Source organism: Macrobrachium nipponense, chromosome 12 (assembly GCF_015104395.2).
Source record: "Macrobrachium nipponense isolate FS-2020 chromosome 12, ASM1510439v2, whole genome shotgun sequence".
NCBI classification, from domain to species: domain Eukaryota; kingdom Metazoa; phylum Arthropoda; class Malacostraca; order Decapoda; family Palaemonidae; genus Macrobrachium; species Macrobrachium nipponense.
Window position 1 is genome coordinate 16,531,934 of NC_087205.1, and position 23,673 is coordinate 16,555,606.

A 23,673-nucleotide genomic window follows, 5' to 3' on the forward strand; every position below is an offset into this window, starting at 1 on the left:
ATTTTATAAAACTTAATTCCTCTCCGTCAGCGCAAACAGCAGAAGGAAGGGATTAGCGAGAGAGAGAGAGAGAGAGAGGCATACATCAAGGTAAGCCCTTACCGTGAAAAGAAGGCACTAGCAGGGAGGAAGTAAGGTCTCAATCATCAAAAGAAGTTAGGACGTCACAAACCTTGTGCTTGAGTCTTTGAATTCTGGAAGGGGGGGAGAGAAGGGGAAGGGGGGGAGTATAAAGGCTTTAAAAAATATTAATCCTTTTATGTATATCTGAAACAAAGGTTTGTGATCTTTTCTCCGTTCATATTTAGAGTTCCCATTATTACCAGCTTTTAGAAAATTTCTAAGGCTTTGTATAGTATGCCAGCGGTTTCTTTAAGGGGATGTTAGTATCATATTGGAATTTTAAGGATTTCCTTTCAAACTGCTAGGCTTACTTTAAGCTTAAAGGTTTTCGATATCATTTACTTTTAGTGCAATTTGTAATTAACGTTTCTGGTTATTCCACAACCTCCCCCTTTTACACTGTTTAAATAAGTCGGCTAGAATTATTTGACAAAGGTCCTTCATAACAGCAATCGTGGATCTCGTGACGTCATAACTCATTTAGAAAATCCAGCACCTGAAGAGTTATTTCATCGGTTAGTTACTTAGGTCATGGTAAGTCTATGGTACAATTTTAGTCTACTGGTTAAAGCTGATTTCATGTATCCCTTAATCATACCTGATCCTTCTATTCGTTTTCTTTTGCAATTTAAAATAGTTCTCATTTCTTGGTTCTGGTCTCACACTTTTCACATCAGGGCGTTCCATTCTCCTGAGGCTGTTCTTGCTCATAAGGTTGTGTACGCAGTGAGACTAACGAAAATAATCTTTTTAAATCATTCATTGAAATCTGGTTTTCGGTTATACCCTAGATATAATTTCGAGCCTGTCCCTTCATGCATGCTTTTACAGAGATAGAGTTTTCTGTACAAAAACTTTTCATCAATATACTAAATCTTTCTACTTATATCTTCAGTATTATAAGCCTTCTGGGAGCCATCTCCGGGTAGCAAATTCCCGAGATGTATAGCATTGCACTAACCCCGGTTTTTTTTTTGCCATACCCCTAGGTTACGTCAAGATCGGTTACATTTTGAAGAAATGAGAGCAGTTAGGTATGGGAATTACAATGAGATTATTTTCAAGAAGATTCTATGGTTAGTTTTTGAAATATGGCGTCCCGCTTTTTCAGGGAAGGTTCGGCACTCGGTTACAGTTGGGGAATATGCCTCCTGGTACAAACTATCTATGGGACGTTCTGTAAGTCCTCAGGTCAAGTAAAGAAAGATGGCATTTCTCTCGCAAAAGCTAAAAGTAAAATGAAGTTTCCCATCATACAAAAAATAGTTGCTGTCACATGCCGGCTTACATGGGCGCCCGCACAAAGGGGCAAGAGGGGGCACTTGCCCCTACTGAAATCCTGGAAAAAATTATATATATATATTACATTTATTACATTTAACGTCATCACTTTGTTTTCCTTCCATTTTACAATATATTCTTTCAGTTTAAGTGAATTAAAGGTATCATGATGTACTGTATAATATTTCTATACAGTATACGTATAACTGCTTTGTTCTTTCCAGAAATATTTGAATTCAGCTGAACAGTACATGGAACTATAGAAATATAGTCAACGTAACACTGTATTTTTTCTTTATCGCATCTTGCTTCACTTAAATTATTGACATCGCAATTCCACTGCATAATATATATATATATATATATATATATATATATATATATATATATATATATATGTATATATAATTTGCCCCCTCTTGGAAAATATGCTACGGGTGCCCATGCCGGCTTATTTAGTATAGTCTGCAGGAAATAGTTGCTGAAATCATAAAACGGTATTCATAGTTGTAATGGTTATATGAAATGGTTGACGCAACGTACGAACGTCACCAACTAGTGTATTGGGAACGGTTGGCATGAAGCGATCTCAAACGCTTTAAATGAAATAGTTGCCATGTGTCACTAAACAGCTAATTTGGAAACTAGCATAAAACAGTTGCCAAGCTTATACCTCGAGTCAGTTTACTTGGAATGGTTGTTGCAAAAATTCCATAGGTGAAAATACACGCGAATCTGTTACCAGGAACGAAGGATGTGCTGTTACAGATTGGAGGGTCATAATGCTTAAGCCTAAGGTCACCGGTGAGGTATATGTCAGGTCGGTCGGTCGAATCATAGGTCAGTGAGATCACATGACGTTCCCTAGTTCTTAAATATAGGCCTAATCTGAGTATTTTCATATACAGACATAAGAAAATATTTGGCAAAGTTAATATCGTTTCAACTTCGCTTTTTTTAAGATAGTCTTTGGAAAAAATTGACGGGAAATAGAGGAAAATGTTCCAACATGAAAAACATATCCGAAAAGCAAAATCTCTGGATTAAAGTTCTCGTTCCAGGTGCAGCCTTGAATATACAATATATGGATAAATCTCAGAGAAATACATTAACACGACACTACAATAAATATATAAAGGCAGATATATAATCTTTAACCCATATAAAACACTTAGTAATCATATTGTACAACATAGTAATAATGTAATGAATATCCATATTTCTTTATATATATGTATTATAGTATATATGTGTGTATACATATACATACATACATACATACATATACACACACACACATATATATATCATATATTTTGTTTCCTGACAAAAGTGAGATATTATATATACAATTAGATGTATTTTCTTATTATATTCTGTAGATCATTTTTGGTTGAGACTATAAACACATATATGTGCACATTCACGCACCCATCGTTGGACGGGTGCTTGTACGAATATATGAACGTATGTCATCTTATGCGTGTATGTGTGCCTAAACAATTGTGTTTTATTATACACACATACGTCGAAAATAATATCACCAAAGTGCGTGGAAATTCTCTCTCTCTCTCTCTCTCGTATTATCCTGCAGTTATGGGAAACAAACTCTGAATATAGATACACATACAGATATTTTAAAACAGATGTATTCAAGATATATCTAGTTCCCTGCGTGGGTCACTAGAGTCTTCGGGAACAACATTCTTAAAATCACCAGTATAAACAACAGCAAATTCTTCTTTCGACCCTGTTTATACATCCATACTAAATGAGCATCATATACATGGCTATTGCTATATCACTTGTTATCCCTTGTAAAGGGGTGAAATTCTTTAACTAATATTAATTCATCGATAAACAACAACGGTAACTTGACTTCCTTTGACCTAATAGACATAACTGAACTGAATATGTACTTTGGATAACACTATTGATATATCACATTATATCCCTTATATAGAATGGCACCATTTCTTCTCTAATTATACCTAATCCTAACATATCCTTACAGATTTTGAAAATTACTATGAACAGCCGTGATACTCGATATATAATTACTAATTCGAATACGGCCAATGTAAAATCTTACTAACTGAGAATTAGTATTACAACAGAGATTTGTCAGATTAAGAAATAAAAACAGATAACTTAAAAAAATTAACATTTTTCTTTGGTATGACTAAAATAACATGACATTAAGAGAATTGATAAAATTGATTTCATGATTATTCTATCATAGAACAATATATTACCTAAATAGATGATAAATAAGGATGAAACTATATGTAAATCGAGAGTACAACTGTTTCTAAAAATTAATCATCAAGAGACAATACTAATACTTTCATGCTGATAATAATGTCATGATGTATAACTGGGTTTAACCGCAAAGCTTACTAAATACGGTTTACAATATCGCGTTTACAGTAATTATACTTTTTCAACGCCAACACCAAACCATATATTGATTTATTCTAAGTCTAGCCGCCGTCTAAGATATTGAGTACGTCGCTATTCTAACTATATTTGTCTCATTCAGTATCGTTATCGTTTATAATTCGGGAAGAACAGTCAAGGCGGGAAAAATGAGACAAGGAGACTACGAGGGAGTTAGACCGAAGCATTCGTAAGCGTTCGAATCTTTAGATGTGTCAAACTCGATAGTTGAAGTTACAGAAGACTTTAGTGTTCGAATGTCATGTGAAGTGAATTCAAGAATCGTTAGATGCTATGGAGAAGTTGATCTATAATCAAAGGCCGGGTAAGTTGGAAGTCCAGGAATATGCAGTTGCTATAGGTAACTTCATAGAAACTCTACTTAATCGGAACGTCTTGGAGAATGCGAGTGACGCTGCCGTAGCCTATATCTGTCACAGAGCTTGAGGAGTTTTATCAAGATTAAACCTACATAAGTAGGTCTTTCTACTATCACCTTGTGGATCAGGGCTGGATCAAGTGAGATAGGCCTAAGATTGCTAATAGTAAATACAGTGTTTCTTGTATCTCTAGGCTTCGGATCTACATAATGATATAAACACACGAACACGATAATAGAAAAACGGGTGTAATTGAAATTAAGGAACGGTATTGGTCTCCAAGAGCTTTGTGACAGGGACTAAGCTTTAGCCAAATCACGCCGACTCCAGCTACTATCGGCCTAGGACCAGAGCCATTTCGAGATCGGTAACCGTCTTTTATCACATATTTGAAAGTCACGTTGTCGAATGAATGATCAATAGAGTAATTGACTAAGTATACAATCACAGTTATCTCATCCGCTGCGAGAGAGTAAAAGAATATAGCGATTATTATTCTAATTGTTCAGAAAACACTATTTTAAATGACGTTTCCGAGCGGATGTCGCGGGCGGTTTTTAGGTTGGGTTCGTGGAGTTTTTGAACGCTCCCTTGTACGTGGCGATACTGATGCGCGGGAAAATGAGGAGACAAGGGAGAAACGGAATTTTTGAATAAAAGGTATATACTGCAAGGTATTGCCAGATGTTACATGTTATCTACTGGGCGAAAGTATGTTACATCAACACGGAAATCAATAATTTTCTTATGTACATAAATGATTGGAATCGAGATAAATAAAAATATACAATCTGAAATTACTGTTAAATATGCTGGCTACAGATATATTTTAATATCTAGATTCATTTACAGCCACAGTTTTTAATCCTATTTACAGTTCTAAGTGCTAATGTTTCAGGGTTGATAAGAAACTTCAGTAGAGAAGACAGGTTAAACTCAATTACTGGTGCATGTGCACGTGATAATCTTTTTCCTAAGATGCCAGAAACCAGCTCCTTTGACATCTCCTTGATCTAAAGTCGGTCTTGCGAGGGACTAAAATTGTCTGAGGTAACGGGTTTTTCACCAAAAAAGCGCTGTAAAATGATATTAAGTTTATAGGCTTCGAGTAGCCTGTCGAGACGCATTTGAATTCTATCATTAGATTCTCTCCTCACCTTAGATAAGTTGAGAACTGGAACAAACGTCATTCTTTGAGATGATAAATCTCCCTTATACTGCTAACCATAAACAGGTGTGTTGTGTCAAGATGTTCATGCTCCAATAAAAGAAAAAAATAGTACTATAATAGTGATCACAGAAATTTGTTTAAATAACTTTATGAAGAAAATTATTAAGACTAATGTTATTAAAGAGGGTCACCTTTGATTATGAATAATTACCATCGGAGTTAAAATTAGTTTCGTTTGTTACTTTTCTAGCTAACACTAAGACAAAAAAAAAAAAAAAAAAAAAAAAAAAGTGAACTGCCTGAAAGTCCGTATTGCTCTGATTCAGTAACTATTCATCACTATTTCTCTGTCTCCCATAACAATAAATAATAAGAATACAAATTCATATTGTAATCAGACAGATAGCACACGATGCTAAAAGTAGAATTTCTCCAGTCTAAGGCTAATTATCAACCCCGCACATTCATCACCCTTAAAAAGTTTAGTAGTCCTGTAAAGTTTCCATTTTGCTTCTAACTTCAGTGCATTAATAACTTGGTATTTGGATGGTATATGCTAATGTACACCATATGTACAGTTCAGCCCCGTTGCCAACCGTTCCTACTAGCTTCTGTCGTCCAGCGCCAGCGTAGACTCTTCGGTAAGGTTGGCCTTCCTGATCGACTGAAAGGATACCTCCCTCCAGCGGCTGACCACGTACCGAACGATCCAGAAGGATAGGGTCATGGCCTTCGACAGAAGAGACACGACCAGGCTGAAGATGCCGTAGATGAAGTTAGTGATGTCGTAGAGCAGAGTGGCCAAGACGTGGCTGAAGAGCATGTTGATGAGGTCGACGACGAAGGTGAAGAGCTGGTTGACGAAGGAGACGATCATATGGCCCACCTCCACCCACAGCCAGTCGTTCTTGACCAGGATGGTCTTGACGGTGGTGATCACGATGGTGACAACCACCTTCATGACTGTGAGCACAATTAGGAGCAAAGTCCAGAAGAGAGCTTTCCAACTCATTGGTGATTCCACGGTTTCTTTGGATAGCAACAACGACAAAATTTACACTTCTATGAGTATATCTGCTTTTACTTGTAATTTTCTTTGTTTTTCTTCTCACAACTTATCCAGTGTTATCTAACCTGACTGCTATATAATCAATCTTGTAGTGTCTCTTCAGTATCTCTGCTGTATTTCCTTATCCACAGTCGTAGGGGTTTCTGCAGGTTCAATCGGTATCCTCAAACATTTTCAGGAAGTTTACACATTAATCACTTATGTCCTCCTAGGCTAAAAGCAGTTCTTGTTCCTTAGGAGTACCTTCTAGTAGAGTCAGCTCATCTGAAACAAAAGAATGAGGTGTAAGTTCAAGTTTGTTGAATGGGTTCACTAAGGTATAACAATAAGTGATAATTAATGAATAAGCACTGATGTCTTTTGGACCTGACCATCAAATACGTTGAATGAATTTCTATTTTACCTTACACTAAAGTACCTGGAAAATAGATGCTTTTTGTGTCGTAATAAATAGAAGTAACCATATTTGCTATGAAATCATTTTTGCTTTTATGAAAGGAACTGCTGTATACTTTAGATGACATACATATATATTTTTTTAAATATACACACTTTACCTAAATGAAGGAAAGCTTTAGAACAATGATTGCCGTAAGTGGTTTGCTAATACCCTCACCTACATGAATATAAATACACACTTTTTCTAAGATAATATATTTCTGGATATCGCATTGAGTATTTGCGCTGAATCGAAATCTCCTCCAAAAATTAAGAGAACACGGGTGTAACAACATCAAACACGCGTTGTTTACTGTGCACGTATCATTGCCTGCATTACTCTTAATGCCCGGAAATTATATTGTCATCAATTTAATCTCCCAGCGATCCCTCCATCGAGGAAACTTCAATATTAAACAGGTATATTCATAAGCATGTTTTAACTGGATTAGGCGCCACGTTTGCCGACCCGTTTGCGTTCAAAACATGACAATTGTTTCATATATTACGGAAAGTGTAGCCTGAGCTTTGTACCTGTTTATTTAGTTATTTATGCGTGTATGTCATATATTCTTATCTATCTATGTATGTGTTGGGATATTTTATTATTGTCACTATTATTAACCACATCTAGTGGACTCTAATGATGTATATAATGGACTCTAATGGTCATGAGGTCGAGTTTCCATTGCTTGAAGGTTAGTACACTCTGGCATACTTTCCCTTCCTTATATATTTTGCATCTTTTATGTATTACTTTTACTTATCATCGATACTAGCTAATTATCTTCGTAGATTCAGAGCTAATTATTGCTAATTGATAATATTAGCGACGTGTGTTCAACTTTATCATATATATATATAAACACACACAGATATATATAATATATATATATATATATAATATATATATATATATATCTGTGTGTGTTTATGTTTATCATAGACATTTATACTCTTGTTTCTTTACTACTGTATATGTTGTCCGTTTTTATCACTAATTACTAATTGTCTATTTCGTGGATGTTTGATTTTCAAGTTCATGAGCCTTTGCAAAACTTGATCAGTAAAAGTGCCGGAACATTATTATTATTATTATTATTACTAGTAGTAGTACTATTTCTTCATAAGACCTTTTTTAAAAATATAACATTTGAAGCTAAGTGCAATGAGTTTCTCACCCATTCAATGAACAACTAAACAAAACCTATTGCATTCAGCCTTAATGACTTTTCTGAATTACCATCAACCACTAAAGCGGGAAATGGGACATCTGCAGAGTCATAATAGAAAACAATTATTATTATTCTCCAGCGTAGGGAGTGAAACAGATGCTCTGGAAGGACATATTAGATGGGGGAGTCAAATTCGAACTATTCCTGGGAATCGCTATAATTTGGACGAAATGGAAACGTGCCTTTGTTATTCTCGTTAGACTACAATTGCATCCTTTACCAAATAATAAACATTCAGCCTCGTTCACTCTAGAGCCTTCGGCTCTCACAACGGACACATAAAGTCTGTTGCAGGATTTGGAGGCGTTAATCTTACGCTCAACCCTTTCTACCTATCCTGGCATAAAAGGGGTGATTCCAGGCCCCATACCAACGATTCTGGATGCTTTATTATCGAGCCCTGTTGATCAGTAGGTTGCCAGGACACGATGGTGAAGCCTTCAGATTCGTTGGATGCAACGTTAGTAATGGAGCTCACTACGCTATCGACCCAGCCACGGGAGGGATTTAGATTCTCTCACTAACGGTTAAATGATTACAGAGAATTTTAACGGGACTACCAAGTTCCATTTTCAGGCTCTAAGAGGATTCCCCCTGAAACTTTGTTCTTAAGAAAGAGGTGAAAATTGGAGCCGAGTAAAATAAAAGAAGTTGGACAGCTAATTAGGAAGAGTCCAAAAGCAAGCGATAGAAAACAGGAACGCTTTCTATCTTGAGCTGGCACGGGCTCTTGCGCTTCAGCAGCGCGTAACATATGGAACGCTGTAAACAAGTTTCAGCATCGTTTACAGTGTGGCACATAAGGCGCACTGCAAGCGGTGTCCCTCATGGGGACCAACGAATTCAAGAAAGCCAACGGATGGAGCTACTGGGGCCAGAAATTAATCGGACGTACCTGAAGGTTAATGAATGAAGTATGAAACCACATTATTTGAGATGGAGGGACATATGAAGCATTACAGAGGCGCCCCGAACCACGTGCTCAACATCTGTCTTGGATAATGAATGCAATCCAAGCAGTCTCCTTAATGATACATGAAACGGGATAATGAATGCAATCATAAGACCTAATACCGGGATTCTCGGAACGATGATAAATGATATAACCATGATTAGAGTGGGAGATGATTCGTTTTAATTGTAACATCGACTTTTCCATTTCAGATGGACCAGGGGACTTAGCGAGTGAATTTCATAGGTCGACTGAAAAACGAAATGGGCAGTTGCCAAGATAGCCAGTCAAGATTTCCAGTTTTTCCGATTTAAGCATCTGATCAGAAGAACCTATGTTTTGTTATGACAGCCCTGTAAGTACGTGGAATATGAACCTGAATGCCATTTGTTCGTTCGTGGTGCTGAACATCTCTTACCATAACTTACTGACATTTTATGCTACTTATTTATTGCTTTGTTGATTCTTTTTTTCTAATAACTGATCTCTTCTTTCTGTATTTCCTATTTATTACCTTCTGTTACTTCTTTCAAATGAACACCATATTCTTTGGAAGATTGAATTGAAAGTCAATTCCCCCTGTGGTGAGCTGGTTCCATATGAATAAGGTTCATCTTCTGAATAATAATAATAATAATAATAATAGGGTCTACCCACTAGCCTCTAGGGTTTTCAAGAGAGAGATGGAGAGAGAGAGAGAGAATTGAAGAATAATTCATTAAACCTTTTAAGTAATCATTTTGCAATAAAGAGTAAAATCTAAATTTTAATAATCCCTCATGTTTCACAAAAGGCTTTCATGAGATCACTAGGAAGCTAACATACGTATATATATATATATATATTATATATATATATATATTATATAGTATATATACATATATAATCTAGATATATATATTACTATATATTATATCTAATATATATATATATATATATATATATAATATATATATAGAGAGAGAGCCACTGTATTGCCATTTCTACTTTATATTAGTTTATAATCATTCTGTATGCAGTGTAAGATTAATGTGGACACGGAAAGTCTGATAAATCAAAGGATGGGAGGGGTTTTGGGGTAACGGGGGCGTTAAGTAACCCCCCTTTCCTCTGGGGCATTTCACCTGGGTCAATCTGTCATGGAAATGCCATCTGTGTGACAGCCGAACTTCGGTATTTTCTGTCGGCTGTGAAATATTTAAATCTCACTCACTTCATCTCTCTGCGCTCTTCGCTGCTTGTCAATAACTGCATCGTTCAACGACATTTTCGTTGTTTTTGTTTCATTCTTGACATAAGGATAAATTAACATAATACATAATCGTGGAATAGTGTACGTATAGGATATAGGGCAAGCGCTGGGACCTGTGAGGCCATTCAGCGCCGAAAGGGAAAAAGACAGTAAGGAGGTTTGAAAGGTGTAACAGGAGGAAACATCCCAGTTGCACTATGAAATAATAGTCGGAGAAGGCGGAAAGCCAGATGAAAGAAATAGAATATGAACGGAGGTACAGTAAAAGGAATAAAAGAAATTGCAGCTAGGGGCCGAGGGGACGCTGCCAAGACCCTTCAGTAAAGGCTACAGTGCACCAATGGAGGTGCACTGACGGCGCTACCCACTGCGGGGTATATAAATAGTGAATTATCTTATTCATATGCCCATATTAGATAAACTGGAAAATATATATAGAGGCCATTTATTATGCATAGATTTTAATATATATATATATATATACATATATACACACATACATATACATATATATATATATATATGTGTGTGTGTGTGAGAGAAAGAGGTAATGGTGATTAGATTAATTTTACTGAAATTTATCAGATTTACCGTATATGGAGTGCTTTAAGTATATTTACCAGGAATTCTATATATTGCTATTCCATCACATTTACTTTAGCTACATGTACATTACAAGCAAAGACACAAGAAAGCAGTGCAGTACGTAATTAACAAAATGTATCATATACGAACTAACAGAGAGAGAGAGAGAGATAAAGAGAAGGGCGGCGGTTAGGCATATCTTTCTTTTCAACTTATATATGTTAAAGGATTATGTACCGTATTAATGCCTCGTTGCAAGTCTTTGATCGTTTGCCATCCATTCACTTAATTAACCTTTCATGACCTGCGAGGTCACCATGCGCTCTGCTAATTAATTTGGTCGAAAACTGTCTTGCTGTAATTATTGAGTTGCTCCCAATGACAGGACGTTGTTGCTCCAACTGAAGATTCGCCTTGTCAATTATCACAGACATTCAACACGCAGAATGTGAGATCTCAAAGGTCCCTCTCTCTCTCTCGCACACACATACATAGATATATATGAATAGATGGATATAGATATACATATATATGTGTATATATTTCTCATTCTCACTTTCTCCCACATACACATATATATATATAGATATATGTATATTAATATAATATACTATATATATAATATATTTTTTTTTATAATTAATAATTTTTTAATATTATTAATATATATATATATATATAGACAGATGAATAAATAAATAAATATATATATATATATATATGTGTGTATAGACATGATATATATATATATATTATATATATATATATATAATCTATATATATACTATTATCTCGACGACGGGGGGAGACGTGAATAAATAAATACATAAATATATATATATATATTATATCTTATATATTATATATATATACCTATATAGATCTATCATAATATGTGTGTGTATGTTTGTTTTGTATAAATATTTCTCTCTCTCTCTCTGTTATTACAATTTTGCATTTCACATAAACTCACTCATTTGTTCTTCCCACCTTCATTTCATTTCCTGGAACTGTTGCCCTCCGTCATCTGCGATTTTCCCATAAATTCGTAAAATGGCTTTATAGTTTTACAAAATGCTAAAACTAGCTTGTGTCCACTTTACGACTATTTGCCAAACTACCGCGGAAAAAAAACGTTTCCTTCCAATTTATAACTTTGTAATGCAATTCAGGAAACCACTAACTTGTTTCGCGAAGTTCTGCCGTAAAGAAACGCGAATATCTAAAATAAAAAAAAATTAATTCTATTAGTATGAAAACCCGGAAGACATTTTTCGCAACTTCATATCCTATAAAATCAATCAATGATATTTTTTTATTAATCTCAATGAACTTATTTTGTTTAATTGTTTTAATTTAATTTATCCTTTTTGTTTACATGCTTACATTTCTGTCTATTGTAGATTTCCAACATTAACTATCATATACTATAATATTCATATGTCCTGTTTTACTACTTACATGTTTTGCATCTGGAGTGAAATGTTTAACTGTTCGTGTAAATATACACGTGAAAATTATGTAAACAATATTATTACATACAAGATTACAAAATTGTACTTTTGTGTATATATATATATATATATATATATATATATATATATATATATATATATATATAGTATATATAGTATATTTACGTGCATATAAGCAACGACAATATTTTTATGTCCATGTATACAAACATACGTACAAGGATATGTAAATATCATCTATATATATATATATATATATAATATATATATATATAAATATATATATATATATATATATTATATATATATATATAAAATATACATACACTATGTGTGCGTGTGTGTACTTCCAAATGACATCACATCGTTATCATGTCGACTAAGAACATTTAGGATCGATCCGTCGAGTGGCAAAAATACTGACGTGACCTCATGTTGGGTCAGTAATGATTCAATTGCGTGATCGTCTCAGGAACGACTGACTGGCGTCTCTTGGCACGACAGAGGCACAGGTTGCTCCTTGATGGGCACATGCCACGTTGTCTGGGTCCGATGCTGAGAAGTAGAGAAATTAGTTTCGGGTATGACTCTCTCTCTCTCCCCATGTTATTATTATTATTATTATTATAATTATTATTGTCCAGTTACGCTCATTCAGACGTCTTGGTACAGGTACAAAACCGGAATTTTAGCAATAAGAGACAGGAGTCAGCTTTGAAAATAAGATACCCATCTTCTAAAAAGCAAAAAAAAAAAAAAAAGTCACCTCTTTCCACCACATTTCATCTAAGTTTATTACCAACGATTAGCACTGACTGCAACTTTTTTGTGTTCCATTCTTTTCCTTTTCTCTAGCCCCACTCCAAGCCCCTACCCCACACCCCTGGTCGTAAGCAGAACCAACCGGCCTTGCCCTCCACCCTGTCTTTTTTTTTTATTTTATTTTTTTCGGCGAAAACACCCATTTCAGGGACCATAACGCTTTTGCACTTTGGCTCGTTTTTCCTACTGAACGATGCTGGTGTGGTAGTCTGTTTGGGTTCTGTTTTATCTTTTCTCGTATTTTTTTCTTTTTTCTAAATTTTTCTTGCCAGAAACTTCCCCTTGTTTTTCTTCTCTCACCACAAAAGATTGTTTATCTTCAACTGATTCTTTTCCTTTTTCTGGAATTTTTCTTGTTAGGAAATTTTGTTTTGTGTGTGTGTGTGTTACTTGTCACACCAAAATGAATTGTTTATTTTCAACTGTTTCTTTTCCTTTTTTATTTTTTCCCCGTTTGGATAGAACTGGTGTTTCGTGCACAGTCGACTTTTCCTTGTCTTTCAGTTTTGCTTCATCGATATAGGCATTTGCAAATTTCCTTCACGCATAAAATAACGCGCTGTTCCTTTTGTCAGCACTTGGACAGTAATATGTTCAAAATGTTTAATTTCTATCTTAATTCTGATTCTTTCATTTGAATTATTTCCTATATTGACTTTCACTCATTTCCCTGGTCCATATATTAACTTCTTTTCTGTTAAGTTTTCACGCTTCTAACTTGGGAATTTGATCTATTTTGCGTAGAATGTATACTATATGTGAAATTTATAAGCACGCATACGTTCGCTGCAGTGCCGGTCGTACTGTCAGCACTATGGCAGAATTGAGACTGGCATCATATTAGAACACGCACCTTCACTGTAGTAGCAGTTCGGTCACACGCGATGCATATACTTGTTCGTGTTCATTTTATGTAGTTTTCTGTTCTCTCAATTTTTTAAATTTCTAAAACACTTTCGTTGAATGGTGCCTTCCGAAAAGTAGTTTCCCCAAACTGTAAAACACTGAAAGTTCGAACCTTCACCAAATAAAGAAATAAATAAAAAAATTTGATTCAAGTCCGGATCCATCTTTAGACGCATAAACGATTTTGCTAAATCCAGTGCCCTCGTAATAATCCCACAATCCTTATCGCTGGGAACTTGTTTACTATTTACAAACACTAATCAATGAGGAATAAATGCTTTTCGGAGCGTAGAGCATAACAGAATCAATATAACGTTCAAAATGTTGTGTTATGTGACACAAACTTCTTAATCTTGACGGTATAAAATTCTCGTCTTAATAATATTCACACATGGCTCATAAAGCTCCACCTCCAAACCCCTTTTGTTTAATTTCCTGTCTTCCTGTGACAGCGTGACGACAGCCAACGGCATGAAGGGTTGAATGGCCCGATATTGATTAAAATAATGTGTCTGCGGTTTGTCCTGGACTTGAACTTACTTTTGATTGATGAAAATCGTTCTTGTTAACAGATCCACGACTTGGAATGCTAAACGGTTTCGGTCTAGTATAAGGTGTGGTAACGATAAATAGTTATTCAGTCTCATAATGCGTGTTGCATATTATTCATGAATTTCATGCTCCTAAGCGCTAAGACATTTTAATATGGTCCAGTAATGCTCAGGTATACTGATCTCGCTATATATAACTTCGACGCCAGTTGCGATGAGCGATACAATAACTAAGGCGAGCGTCTCAGTGGCGTGATCGGTATGGTCTTGGCCTGCCACCTCAGTGGCCGCGAGTTCGATTCTTGGACATTCCATTGAGGGGTCAGAGATGTGTATCTCTAGTGACAGAAGTTCACGCTTGAAGTGGTTCGGAAGTCACGTAAAGCCGTTGGTCCCGTTGCTGAATAACCATTGGTTCCATGCAACGTAAAAACACCATGCAAACAAACAAACAATAACTATTGCATTTACAAAGCGTTCTGAAAATGAGCGATGGGTCTTGAATGAGCTAAAACTTTTAGTAATGTTTTTGTTTCTTCCTTGATTTCATGTGGATGTTATGAATTTCTTTGCTGCGGCTGCAACTACCTTTTCAGCTAAAGACATGCACATTGCTACTGGTATTGTCATTGATGCTCAGATGTTTTAGCCAAACTGCTTTTCCTTGGGGTTTTACTATGATTTAATCAAGTTCCAAAGAATACTGGACTACTCTAATTCATTTCATAGCAGCGATCGATTTTAGAGATAAGTTCCTCTACTAATATGCTAAGAACTTTGCCTAGAAACGAAACTTAAAAGAGAATTTTAACGCTAATCTAGAATACAAACAGCACTTTGTAAGAAAAAAAAACTTTTGATAAAACTAACACTTTTCCAACAGCACTTTAATAAATTTAACAAATTCGCAACAAAATTTTGATAAACCTGGTCAATTTGCAACAGAATGTTGGTCGCATCAAACATTTGATAAAGACCAGTCTATTTGCAAGACTTGATAAACATTGGTCTCTTTCGCACAAACATTTGATCGCGTCAGACCATTAGCAAGAATTTTTTTTCATAGCATTGGGCTATTTCTAAGACGATAACGATGAAGGCAATTCGTTGGCAGTTCACTTTTAAATTGAAGTTGTTCAATTTCCATAAACCTTTCGACTTAGCTCGGCAACTGGCAATACACATTTCATCAAGCCAGCTTATTGGTTTTACAATTTCGATCGACTCAGTCCATGACTGACGCCCATTTACTGAAAGATAATTAAGCTTTTTCTTTCATTTATAGCAGCCTTCACTCGTATAGTTTGTAAGTGCCACGACTGGGTAGCCTCACAGACAGTAGAAAGTTAAAATTTTAATAAATAAATAAATAGACAAGGGGACGGTGTATACATGCAATCCGTTCAGAAGACATTTTCCAACAGGTTGGCCGAAGTGCCAACGCACTTAGGATCAAGTTACTCCACTGACTAAACACTTATCGTCAAGTTGGTTTACTCCTCTTTGTTTGTTTGTATGGTGCCTTTACGTTGCATGGAACCAGTGGGTTATTCAGCAACGAGACCAACGGCTTTACGTGACTTCCGAACCACGTCCAGAGTGAACTTCTATCACCAGAAATACACATCTCTCACTCCTCAATGGAATGGCCGAGAATCGAACCCGCGACCACCGAGGTAGGACGCCAACACCATACCAACCATGCCACTGAGGCGCTTCCAAAATACTTTTTGATCAAGTTAGCAAATTAACGACTTTTCATCACACTGGGTCAATTACGGCACATTTCTGGTCAAACCAATTCATTTGAAAAAACTGTTTAGCAAAATCTGGTTGTTGACGACCTTATAATGAAGCAGATTTCCAACACAACTTTCACTTCACTATATTGCTTTCCACTGAGTCTTTTCATTTGCAAGATATTTTTATCAAGTTTCTTCATCTGCATCAGTCTTGTAGACAATCAATACTCATATATATATATATATATATATATATATATATATATATATATATATATATATATATATATATACCACTATATCAAGTTAATTCATTTGTAATATATTTTTATCAAATAGATTCATTTGCACAATGTATTTCATCAAGATAATTGAGTTATTCACTGGAAAAAACGTTCATCACGTTTATTCATTTTCAATTTATTTCTATCAAGTATATTCATCAGCATCGTTCTTTTAAATTATTAATGTAGGTTTAAAAGTCCTTTTCATCATATTGATTCATTTGCAATATATTTTTTTATCAAGTCGATTCATTCACACAATATATTACGTCTTAGTAATTGGGATATTTGATAAAATAAAAGAAACCTTTAATTACGTTGATTCGCTTGCAATATATCTTTATCAAAGCGGATCGTTTACGAGATAATTTTTTTTCTTAACATGATCCTATCGCAAATCATTTCAAATTATTCTTTCGGAGTCTTCTTATTTAAAAAAAATCATCACACGTGAATCATATCAGATCATTAATCAACCACATCCCCCAGCAACGAACTTTGGAACACGTAAGGTAATTTGCGACGAGTTTTCCATAAAGTTGTTGCACTTGCAACACTTCTGATCCGGTTGGATAACGCGGGACAAATATTTCACCGAGTTGGATCATCTGCGAGGGCAATAAAAACCATCCAAAATAACTTTTATGAAGTTTTCGAAAACTCACTGAGATTCGGGAGGGAATTTGGGACTTGATGGTATTATAGCGAAAGATGAGAATAGTAAGTTTAAATTGAAATCTTTGATTAATGCCCAACTTCCGTATTGTTTTAATTGCTTTACAGTTTTAAACACTTGTTTAGTAGGAGTATCGCATTCGGTCTGTCTTCAAGTTGTTTATATATATATATATATATATATATATATATATATAATATATATATATATATATATATAATATATATATATATATGTATATATATATATATATATATATATATATATATTATGCATTAACTAATTATCCGTATATATATATATATGTACTGCACACACACCCATATATATATATATATATATATATATATATATATATATATATATATATATCCTATATATATATATATATATAATATATATATGGGTTTGTGTGTTTGTACAAACCCATGCTTTTGACCGCTTTCCACGACACAGCCATAAGGTTATTGTTTCATTTTCCGGTATCCTACAGATGTAGAAAATTATACCATTGGCCCCAGGGAAATATGCTCATACGCTCTTTGGAGACTGCTGCTCATATATATAAATTTTAGTGATGTTCATATTCTTCGATCGTCGCAGTTTTTTATCGTCAGCTTAACTTTAAAATCTCATTCGCTCATGTCACATCATTTACTTATGTCTAATTACTGACAAGTAAATCGATCCTCTGATGTTGTTTAGTAGCCTTTAAAGATATTTTGAGTTTGCGCCAATTACTACGGCGCAGTCTAACCAGTCAGAAACGAGTTCAACTTGAAAATTAAATAAATATAGTATATTCTTATCTCTCAAAATCTAGGCTGAGCAATCCTATGGTCCGATGGTCCCTTCTCCCCATAAGATATATTCCTGTACATCCCAAAAATTAATTTACTGACTGTTACGGTTGGTTGGTATAGTTAAGATTAGCACATCCAAGCTCTGTATACTATAAGTACAGCGTGGACGGGGTCATGAGGCCTGCTGGTAAGATTTTCGTAAAAAGCCAAACTTACGTTATTTCGTAAATAAAAATGAGAACATAACCTGTTTGGCCAAAGAAATAAGTAAATCAATAAGACAGGCAATTTATTTGGCAGATACAGTGAAATAAATTTTAAAGATGCTGATAACAAATGCTTAACAAGGAAAGAGATGTATATAAAGAGAACATCAAGCAATGAAGGAAAAAAGTAAAGTTTTATGTAGTAAAGGAAAAGAAATAGATGTTCGTCATGCAGAACTGAATAGGTGAGGGAAAAAAAAGTAAATAATTTGAATGTGAGCTTGCAATGTTTCATGCAATTCATTTGAAGGGGTTGAATTTCCTTTCCTCTTCTGTGCTTCCGAAATGATTTAGAGGTCAAGTTTGCCTACTCTTGCGGAAGGAATGGTTGATCATAACTTCCAACAGTAAAAATAAAAAGCATGCATAAAAAAAAACTTTAATTTCGATCAATTTCTTTTAAACAAACGTCAGTTTATTTCCTTGATTGCGATAAAATTATTTTAAACAAACATCAGAATATTTCTGAGCCAAACACAATAATCAAACGGAACGTTTATGAAAACGGCGTTTTCTTTTGAGAGAAAAGCGAATTGCAATGTTATATAAAAAAATGAAAAAAATGGTCGTAATCATATATTAATATGAGAAAAAGCATCTCAAGAGATTTGTTAAATGCCCCAGTAATTACTACATGAAACCTTCAGATATTTCGTCACACAACATCCAGTTAAGGCATTCAGTGTTAGTTACAGAGTGACAAAAAACACTTATACTTAATTAGGATTTTATTAAGTAATCGATTTGCATTTCCGTTATTTTCTCCAAGGCCAACACTTTCATGGTTGCACACTTACATTAATTATTATTATTAATTATTATTATTATTATTATTATTATTATTATTATTAATATTATTATTATTATGTTGAAATTAGTAGCAAAAATATTATTAATATCATTAGTCATACAGCTCAATTATACTAAAGCATATTATACAATAAACTGCATCACGTATCAGTTGAGAGTCAGGTGCAAACGTTATTCAAATAGCCTGATTTTACACGTATCACATATCAATGGTTTGCTTCTGTATGTATTGTCTTGCATAACACTCAGCTTCTGGTATAAAACCCCAGTGCAAGTGCTACCCGGAATTCCTGCGTGCAATTTGTTATGGATAAAAAAGGGGGAGGTTGCGCCAGTGGAAAGAGAACAGGTAATGGCTTACGCTTTGTAAAAGGACATATTATAAAAGTAATAATTAAGTAAAGAGGAACAGGAAATACACTTAATAGTATAATAATAATAATAGTGATAATAGCAATAATAATAATAATAGCTAAGATGATGAAGATAACAAGGCATATGATAAAAAGTAAAAAATGATAGTAGGTGAAAAGGAGATAATTGGAAGTCATTCAACATAAGATTGAACACATAATAATAATAATAATAATAATAATAATAAACATGAGAAACGAAAAGAGGAAGAATAGAAAACTACTTTGAATTGGAGTAAGAAAAATAACTTAGAGAAAAAATAGTCGAACATTAGACGGAGAAAAAGAAAAATTATAAATAACGTTTAAAACTATTTCAAGCTTTCTTTCACTTTTCGCAAATGAACAAAAACTAATTAAACAGATATCCCATTTAAAAGCAAAAATCTTCATAAGATCTTCATAAAAGTTTTATTTAAAAAAAGGGGGGGTTATTGATGACCACAGATCTTGTACCGCCAGCTTGTTTAAAACCAAAGGGCTGAGAGTAAGTCAGGCGATATTACTTTGTAAAACAAACAAATAAATAAATAAATAAGTGGTTAAATAAATAAACAAATAAATAAAAAACTAAATAAATAAATAAGTGGTTAAATAAATAAACAAATAAATAACTAAATAAATAAATAAATAAGTGGTTAAATAAATAAATAGATAAGTGGTTAAATAAACAGCTTGTCCAAAACTTTCAGTAAACATTTGCAGTCTCGTGCAAGTGTCAGTCGGTTACAATGAGGCCAGCGAGCCAGCCGAGTATATAACAGAGAAAGTAAATCGATCAGTCTGTCTCCAGGAACCAGTGAGACGACCCAACTCGACCTGACAGCCAAGTCCGAAACACTCCGGAGACGTCGATGCAACTCCTATTGCATTTACAGCCCCGCAACATTGCAGAATTGCAGAGTTTCATATTGCGTAGGTTTCAAGGTTATATTCGGTCCCACATCCCCTTCAACTTGTAAATAAATAAAACTGGTGGACTTTTTTAAAGGTGGACGAAGCCTCTGCAGGTGGGAATTACAATAAATGAACTGTAGAGAAATAGTGAATGATTAAAAAAATGGTAATGGAAAAATGAATGGCTGTTTATTTATCAACTTATCTTCGTCGACGGAAACTGGTGCATATTTGTATAATAACAATTTCTGTTATTCAGTGTCGAAAGCACAAAAATTAAAACTGATATGTTAATATAAATAGTTTCTTGCACATAATACAAAATATTTCCGGAACACAAATAATAGCAGACACCACAAACAAACAATTAGTTATTTTTTCCACACAAAGGTATTGCCATTTCCCTCTTTATGGTCGGTTATTTGTTATTTCCCTGCAATTCTCCTTTCTTTCTTTTTTAATTGTTTCATAGTTATTTCATTCTATGAAACTTATGCTTTGCAAGGTAATGACATTTGAGGCTTGGTTAGTATTCATTCTTACACGTTAATCATAACAATAAAAATTATAATTGAAGGAGAACACCTTCGCCCACTAGACGATGAAGAGTGATAAATGGGTTACCCCTTTTACCACACCCACCGTAATTACAGAAAACGGTTTTCCGTCACCACAGAAAACCGTCGTGCTTGCCAATCGATTTATCACAAACTTTCCCCTTAACAACAGCTGCGGCACTCCAGAAGCCGGTCCTTTCAAACTACGCTAATTTCTTCCCAATAACGCCGTTCTGACCGCTCCAGTTTGTCAGTGGTTTCCAGCTCTCGTTCCATGAAGCGAAATCCTTTCATATTCCAAGCACGGCGGTGAAAGGCAGTCCGATTGCACTAGATTTCATCATCAAATCCGCCGTTTCAAAGCCCGGTAAATGTTAGAGAGAGAGAGAGAGAGTGGGGGGAGGGAGGAAGGGAGAGAAAGAGAGGGCATTGATCACGTGATGCAAATCCTCCAGCGGCGGAGGTTTCCACTGACGTGTAGGAAATCAAATCGGAAATATAATCCCGCAAGCACACACACTTCGAGTCACTGTCGCGGCCACCATTGACGTCAATCGCGTCGGAAGGACGCCGCAGAGAGTCACGACCGGGCTATAACGATCTTCCCTCCCAGTACCTGTACACTACGGTCGAGGGAAGACAGCGTGGGCAGGATATGGGAAGAGCGGAAGGCTTGAGAGTGTTGCTGTTGCAACCACGTGCGCCCAGCGACTACTGAGTGACCGTCCACGCGCCAGACGTTTAATGCCACCTCTTCTTCCCCCTCCACTCCTTCCCCGCTTCCCCAACCCCCCAGCTTCCTCGCCCCCACACACGCACAATGCACGGGCCATATTCCTCATCAGTCTTTATCAACGTTGCATTGATTTGCTTGCGATCACTTGCTCAGATAAGGATGAGGTACTCGGGCAAGTTCCGGGCAGTCGGGCTGTCTGTCTGATTTATTGAGTGTAGTACTGCCATCCTGGGTATTGGACTTATATATATATATATATATATATATATATATATATATATATATATATATATATATATATATATATATATATATATATATATATATTACGAAGGTTCAAATGACGCTCGTTTAAATAATTAGAGAGAACTCCTAACTGGGAATGAACTTACCCCTGAGTATAGCTTCATGATCAATAATATTACCAAGACCAGGAAGAACATTAGTAAGACGATTCATTTTAATGTAATTTTGTGATTTATACCTCGAAAGCTCGTACAATAAAGAATGTTCTTCCTGGTTTTGGCAATATTATTTGTCATTAAACTAAGATTTCCAAGTAGCTGCCCAATTACTGAGTATAATATATATATATATATATATATATATATATATATATATATATATATATATATGTGTGTGTGTGTGTGTGTGTGTGTAAATATATATATATATATATATATATATATATATATATATATATATATATAGATGGAAAGTTTGATTCAACAATAAATTACGAAAATGATTGCAAATGTTGTTTCGTTTATTCCCTGCAGTCAGCCCCAATTGCTGGAGGTCGCCCGACATAAATGATATACATTATATATATTTCGGGCCGGTCACCTCTCTAGAGGGGGTGGGCGTACTTCCATGGCGACAAATTTAGATGATTTTTAAAGTGCGAGACCTCCCGTGTGAATTATAAACGCCGAAATTAGCGTATCGTGGCATTACGGCCCGGCTGTCTATATATAGTATATAGGCTTTGCAAAACATTTTGTTTATTTCCCGCGCAGTCTTTATCGTTAAAGTTGCCCGTCTGTTTATCAACAGAACCGCTGTATTATTATTATATTATTATTATTATTATTATTATGGGGCAGAATCGCTCTGATGCAACACAGAACCGTTTCTTCTTCCTTTTTCACTTCTTTATTCCGCGGGTCTGGGCTACAAAAGCATGTTTCCGATTCTCTTCGCATTTTTTTATGACATTAACGTATTCCAATAACTTCCTTCCTTTCGTCTTTATATTCAGTTATCCTCTGGTCTTCCTTCCATCTAAGCCCTAGGATTCCCCCTCTCATTTCCTCTTCTTTTATTCTACGGGTCTGGGCTACATACGGACACAACATTGGCCCACATTGCCCTTCCCATTCTGTTGTGATAATCCATTCATTAACACGACTTACCTAGGTCTTGAGGTCCGTGGAATCTCCGTCTCCTTTCTTCTTCTTGTCCACGGGTCTGGGCTATACAAGGACACTAGGTAGCCCACAACACTGGCCTTCTATTGAAAAAACAGTTATGGGTTACGTATACATTTATCTCCCTACTTGGTCATTGTAAACAAAATAGCGCCTCAGTGGCGTGATCGGTATGGTATTGGCCCTGCCACCTCGGTGGCTGTGAGTTCGATTCTCGAGCATTCCATTGAGGAGTTAGAGATGTGTATTTCTGGTGATAGGAGTTCACTCTCGACGTGGTTCGGAAGTCACGTAAAGCCGTTGGTCCCGTTGCTGAATAAGCACTGGTTCCATGCAACGTAAACACAACCATACAAACAAACATTGTAAACAAATAAGAT

At 35.3% G+C, this 23,673-nt stretch overlaps 1 protein-coding gene across 1 annotated transcript in view; it reads right to left on the reverse strand.

Annotated features, from left to right (window-relative positions):
• LOC135224366 (uncharacterized) overlaps nt 1-21,835 on the reverse strand; it is a 22,111-nt gene extending 276 nt beyond the window's left edge. Inside the window, exons 1-2 of the mRNA XM_064263310.1 lie at nt 21,744-21,835; nt 1-6,727 (exon numbers count right to left, since the gene is read on the reverse strand). The exon at nt 1-6,727 is cut by the window's left edge and continues 276 nt beyond it. Coding sequence (XP_064119380.1) covers nt 5,999-6,406 — 408 coding nt within the window. The 5' untranslated portion in view covers nt 6,407-6,727; nt 21,744-21,835 and the 3' untranslated portion in view covers nt 1-5,998. The remainder of the gene's footprint in view (nt 6,728-21,743) is intronic.
• Between the last annotated feature and the right edge of the window lie 1,838 nt (nt 21,836-23,673).